This window comes from Nematolebias whitei, chromosome 19 (assembly GCF_014905685.2).
Source record: "Nematolebias whitei isolate Nwh7 chromosome 19, NemWhi1, whole genome shotgun sequence".
In the NCBI taxonomy this organism is placed as follows: Eukaryota; Metazoa; Chordata; class Actinopteri; order Cyprinodontiformes; family Rivulidae; genus Nematolebias; species Nematolebias whitei.
In genome coordinates this window covers 38,748,892-38,755,083 of record NC_056516.1, presented here as the reverse complement: position 1 = coordinate 38,755,083, position 6,192 = coordinate 38,748,892, and the positions used below count along the sequence as shown (strand labels likewise).

The window sequence follows — 6,192 nt, the reverse complement described above, 5'->3', positions numbered from 1 at the left end:
GTGTGTGTGTGTGTGTGTGTGTGTGTGTGTGTGTGTGTGTGTGTGTGAGAGAGAGAGACTGGATTCAACCTGATTCAAGATGGCCACCACAGCCAACTCACCTTCAACTGGTGTAGCTTCTTGGTGAACTGGGACTCTGTAAATCCTGAGAGTTCAAAGATGAAGTCTTTGTGCCATGAAGCTCAGCTTGGCCTGTTTGTTTGAGTTGGCACAAAGTATGGCAGGCAGTTTTATTATATAATCAAACCACTCATCTCTGCTCCAACTCCCCACCAGGAGGTGATCAGCTGACAGCTCAGCTCGTCTCTTCACCCGAGGGTCCAGACTGGGTCTCAGATCCGAGGACACAACAAAGTCCTGGAGTGTCCTGGTGCCCCGTGGACTCATGGTCCAACAAGGTGTCCATGAAGGACAAACTGTGAGACGTCCAACAGCCGAACACCGCTCCGGTTCTGACTAGAGAGGCCCTCCAGCTCACTGCACTACCGGAGCAGCTGTTTCGTTGTTTTTCAGCTGAAAGAAAACTGCAGATGAATATTAATAAAACATTTATTTCCGTTAGGCTCCTCCCACACTCGCCACGGCGACGTGGTTTCTCTCAGCCTAGCCCATGTGGATGAGTTCTCAGCTGGAGGAACCTTTAAAACTCCCCCCTCAGGTGAACAGATCCAGCAGGATCTGGACCTTTGGAGAAACGGAACAAAAAACTCAAAGTGATCAAAATCAACAAATGACTAAATTCTCTGCTTCCTTTCAGAAACGTCAGGTTTGAATTCAAACCAACTTTATTGACACTGTGTGCAGTGACGACGTTAAATAAAGTGTTTCTTGTGATTGTTCCCTGCCTCTCATCTGATCTCAACTTGTTTAATCTGGTTCCTGAAACCATTTCTCTCCTGGAGCCTCAGGAAATGAGTTTATCTTCAGGATATAAATCAGGATTTCATCGACGTAGAAGCATCAAGGTTCACCTGAACACGATCCTAAACCAGCCTCCGGTTGTTCCTTATAAAGTTGGTCTCTCGTGGTTGTGGAGGACTTTGGGTCCGCTCTTCTTTCCATCGCCGAGGTTTCTGGTCCCACCAGCATCGGTCAGGTTGAGGTTCTGGACTCTGGATCACTGCAGCACCGTGATTCTTGTCTTTGTGGAGTCCAACTAATTTCAACATTTTAAAATATTTTATTAGAAACGTTACAAACAAAACCAGATGAGAACTTGACGAAAAGAAAGTCAAAGAAACAGAAAACCTCAGACCAGCATGTGGACTCAGGATGCTCCCTTAAACCAAAAGAACCAAACCCCCCAAACAGGACCGCTGGTACCTCCTAAAGCCGACTGATAGTCGAAACATTTCATTAAAAGGATGAGGAGCTGAGCTGGAGGAGGCAGGGCTCGTTTTTTTTAAAGACCTCACAGAGGGTGTAAGTCTGTCATGACCTTTGACCTGCTGTTTGAGGCCTGTAGAGTCTGATGGAGCTCAGTGCACGGTCTGACCTTCAGGGTGAATCTCATGTGAAGCTTGTCAGCTGTCTGAAACATTTTCCTCTTGTGGATAATCTTTCTGTAGAACGATAGACTCCAGATGACCTTTGTCATCTTGTGACACTGAACTTGTTTGACCCCCGGGACAACTTCCTGTCTCAGACTGGGAGGTTCCCAGCCCATGAGACAATATTAAAGGAAACAACTCTTTCAACCAGTGACCTGTGCACCACCTGCAAAATAATTTTAACATTAAAGCTCCTGAGCTCCTCCAGAAGGTGGAGACGCTGCCTGGATTTTTTGTAAATACAGTCGGTGTTGGGGTCAAAGGTCAGTTATTGTTCCAAGGTATTTAAAATCAGTCACCTGCTCAGATTGTGGATTATTAATTGTTGTTAGCTCATCTTTAATGGCTCTAATTCAACAAATTAATCCCTCAGGCTCGAACTTTGAGTGGAAAACTGAACCCGGTCTGCCGGGTCGAACCGCTGACCCGCCGAGGGAAAACCGCTCCGGTCCAAATCTGACGTAACAAAAAGTCTGTAAACATTTTTTAATAATTTGGACAATAAATAAACAAACTGACCAAAAACAAGACGACCCAAACGGGTCTGACCAGCAGAGTCCTCAGAACAATCCGGCAGTTTTCAGTACGTGCAGTTAGTTTGTTTCATTTAAATTTTAATTTTAATTTAACAATCCAGATTAATTCTGTAATTTAAATAATGTTTGAAACTAATCTGATGAAGTTTTATTATTTTATTTATTAAATGTATTTAATAAACTTTTGCTTATTAATAATAATAAATAGGTGTTTTTATTTAAATCCCTCAGTTTTATTTTTAATTATTTAATTTTGTTTTTTATTTTAGTTCAACTTTTGTTTCATTTTATTTTGATAAAATATTTTTATAAATTTTTTAAGTTAATAATTTTTAAAACATTTACAGATTTTTTTTAATTTTTATATTTTGACTTGTTTTTCGGTGAAGCGCGTGCGCGTGCGCGCAGTGGAGGCGGGGCCGCGCCGCGCGCTCTCGCTCAGAGCCGCTCATCACAGGTTCGGCTGCGGCGGTTCGGAGCTCCGTGGTTCCGGTTCGGTCATTCAGCCGCTGAGGCTCTATGAAGGCGGACCCTCCTGCTGCTCAGGACCAGAACCCGGACCAGAACCGGGACCAGGAGGTTCGGAGGAGCCGGGTCGTGGTTCGGAGATGGAACCTTTAGACTCGGACTGAGTGAAAGTTTGGGTTTTTGTTTCGGAACATGGAGCTGAACAGACCGAACCGGAACCAGAACCAGGAATATAGTCTGGGTTCGGTCATGACAGCTGCACCGGTTCTGGAGAACCTCCTCTCCGCCCAGTCCGGTTCTGTTTGGACCACTTTGTGCCTGTGACCCTGCAGCCCGGTACCGCCAGGCACCGCCTGGTACCGGAGCGCTCCCGGTACCTCCATAAGTCTGTGCCCCATCACGGACTGCGGCACCGGAACCGGATCCACCAAACAGGTGAGTTTCTCAGAACCACAGAGTCGGTTCGGTTCTGACCCAGAAACAAACTGGGTCAGTTTTTAGATTAAATCAGTTTTGGGTTCTGGTTCTTGTTCTGGTTCCGAGTTGATCAGGTTCAGAACTGTTCTGGTTCGAGATCTTTAAGTCCAGTCTGGACCAGATTCTGTTCAGGCCCGGTTCTCTAACATCTGTCCTCTCCATGTCCCCCAGCTGTCTCCCACACGTCGGTTCTGTTCGTCCAGGAGTTCTGACCCGGCACCATGGGCACGGTTCTGTCGCTGTCGCCGGGCTCCAGGAAACCCGGGTTCTACCAGAACCAGCCGGGTTCGCTCAGCAGCCGGTCCCTGAACAGCCAGAAGGACCGGAACCTGAGGGGGGGCCGGTCCATCCTCCTGCCGGCGCTGACCTGGAGGCGCCTGGTGGCCCCCACCAAGAAGAACGATACCAGGAAGGGGCCCGGTGGTACCGTGGACCCCCTGAGCAACAACAGCTTCTACCAGAACGACCCGGTTCTGACCCTGAACCGGGACAACGTCAAGAAGTCCCTGTCCTGTGCCAACCTGTCCAGCTACGAAGTCCCAGCAGGACTGGGTCTGAGCTATGGGTTCGGGTCGGGTCCGGGCTTCGGATTTGGCTACACCAGAACCGGGCCGCCATCCTCGCTGAGGGCCCCCCAGGGGACGTCGTCCCCAAAGCGCGTGATCGTCCAGGCGTCCACCAGCGAGCTGCTGCGCTGTCTCGGGGACTTCCTGCGGCTCCGCTGCTTCCGGCTGCGGCGCCTGAGTCCGGCCGACCCGGTTCTGTGGCTCCGGGCCGTGGACCGCTCGCTGCTGCTGCAGGGCTGGCAGGACCAGGCCTTCGTCACGCCGGCCAACGTGGTCTTCGTCTACATGCTGTGCCGGGACGTGGTGGACGGGGACGCGGTGTCCTCGGAGCGCGAGCTGCAGGCCGTCCTGCTCACCTGTCTCTACCTGTCCTACGCCTACATGGGCACCGAGATCTCCTACCCCCTCAAGCCCTTCCTGGTGGAACCGGGCCGGGACGCCTTCTGGACCCGCTGCCTCGCCATCATTAACGCCACCAGCGCCAACATGCTCCGGATCAACGCAGACCCCGGCTTCTTCACCCAGGTCTTCGCAGACCTGAAGAGCGAGGGCGGCTACAGCCGGGTTCTGGACCGGTGAGACCGGCCTCCCCGTGGACACAGACTCTGGTCTCGACCCGTCCACTTATCACCTCTGGAGCCATTCGACCCATCAGAACCCCTGGTTCTGGTCCCAGCTGCACCATATATACCGATCCATGAAGGAGCTCAGACCCTGTTGAAGATGGTTCTGACTGATGGGGGCAAACGGGTCCAGTTGTGGACCGGATCTAGGTGGTGTCCAGGTATGAACCAGGTCCAACTTCCAGGTTGTTGACTCGGACCAGGATGAGATTACCAGATTACTGCAGCCCCTCCCTGCAGGGCCTCAGAGTCTAATCTGGACCGGACCGGGCCGGGCCGCCTCGGGGCTCTTTAGGTAGGGAAGTTCTGCTTTGTTGCCACTGGTTCTGGGGTGGCCCAGTTGTCGCTGGTTCTGGGTTTGGCCCAGTTGTTGCTGGTTCTGGGTTTGGCCCAGTTGTTGCTGGTTCTGGGGTTGGCCCAGTTGTCACTGGTTCTGGGTTTAGCCCAGTTGTTGCTGGTTCTGGGTTTAGCCCAGTTGTTGCTGGTTCTGGGTTTAGCCCAGTTGTTGCTGGTTCTGGGGTTGGCCCAGTTGTTGCTGGTTCTGGGGTTGGCCCAGTTGTTGCTGGTTCTGGGGTTGGCCCAGTTTCCCATCAGTCACCAGGGCTCCAGTCTGATGTGAGATGCGTTCAGGGACTCAGATAAGCATGGGTCCTTCTGCAACTCTGATGGTACCACCGTGAGCAGAACCACCCGGTGTCTCGATACGGAAGTAAAATATATTAAAAACACAAATACTTTTACTTCAGCTGCCTAAATATTACCACGTTACTTAAGAATTGGTATTTTATGTATAATAGTTGATAAATACTACATAAAGTATTTACACTTTTATTTTAATACAAAGATCAATCAATCAATACGTGATCAAATGAATTTTTTACATTTTGATTTAAGACATTAGGATCAATACTGAAGGTTTATTTTATTCACAAATATTGAAAATGTTTAATTTAAGTTATTTTATTTACATTTAGGTTTGTAATCCTAGAGTAATTTTACTTTTAATAATTCGTCTCTGCTGTTTTAAAGTTTCTTTTAGAACATGGAGCTCTGATGTCAACTAATAATAAATTAGCATTGTCATCACGACGGCTCAGTGGTTAGCACTGTTGCCGCACAGAAAGAGGGTCTTGGGTTCAATCCCCGGTTGAACCTGGGGTCTTTCTGTGTGGAGTTTGCATGTTCTTCTCGTGCTGCGTGGGTTTTCTTTGTGTACTCCGGTTTCCTTAGGCTGCCTTCAGGCCCAGGCCTCCCTTGCAAAAGAGATCCATGACCTCAATGGGATTTGCCTGGTTAAATAAAATAAAGCATAATAAGCCTCGTTAGCTAGCCATTATTAGCCTCGTTAAGCAAGACATTATTAGCTTGTTGGCAAGACATAATTAGCCTTGTTAGCAAGATATTATTAGCCTTTTTAACAAGACATAATTAGCCTTGTTAGCAAGATATTATTAGCCTTTTTAACAAGACATAATTAGCCTTGTTAGCAAAACATTATTAGCCTTGTTAGCAAGACTTTATTAGCCTTGTTAGCAACACATTATTAGCCTTGTAAGCAAGACTTTATTAGCCTTGTTAGCAAGACACAATTAGCCTTGTTAACAAGATATTATTAGCGTTGTTAAGACGTCATGAGCCTCGTTAAACAAGACATTATTAGCCTCGTTAGCAAGACGTTAGCTTTTTAGCAAGACATTATTAGCCTCGTTAAGCAAGACATCAGCCTTGTTAGCAAGACATTATTAGCCCCATTAGCAAGACTTTATTAGCCTTGGTAACAAGACTTTATTAGCCTTGTTAGCAAGACTTTATTAGCCTTGTTAGCAAGACATTATTAGCCTTGTTAGCAAGACATATTTAGCCTTGTTAGCAAGACATAATTAGCCTTGTTAGCAAGACATTATTAGCCTTGTTAGCAAGACATAATTAGCCTTGTTAGCAAGACATAATTAGCCTTGTTAGCAAGACATTA

The 6,192-nt window shown here is 47.8% G+C and overlaps 1 protein-coding gene across 1 annotated transcript; it reads left to right on the top strand.

Annotated features, from left to right (window-relative positions):
* The first annotated feature begins 3,252 nt into the window (after positions 1–3,252).
* Positions 3,253–4,220, top strand: si:dkeyp-92c9.2 (uncharacterized protein LOC571482 homolog). Its single transcript, XM_037693514.1, has one exon. The coding sequence runs from the start codon at positions 3,253–3,255 to the stop codon at positions 4,174–4,176; it is 924 nt and encodes a 307-aa protein (XP_037549442.1). The 3' UTR covers positions 4,177–4,220.
* The last annotated feature ends 1,972 nt before the right edge of the window (positions 4,221–6,192 follow it).

What these genes read in the sequence shown, in the direction of transcription:
- si:dkeyp-92c9.2 (XM_037693514.1), top strand. Translation starts at nt 3,253, where the DNA reads ATGGGCACGGTTCTGTCGCTGTCGCCGGGCTCCAGGAAACCCGGGTTC.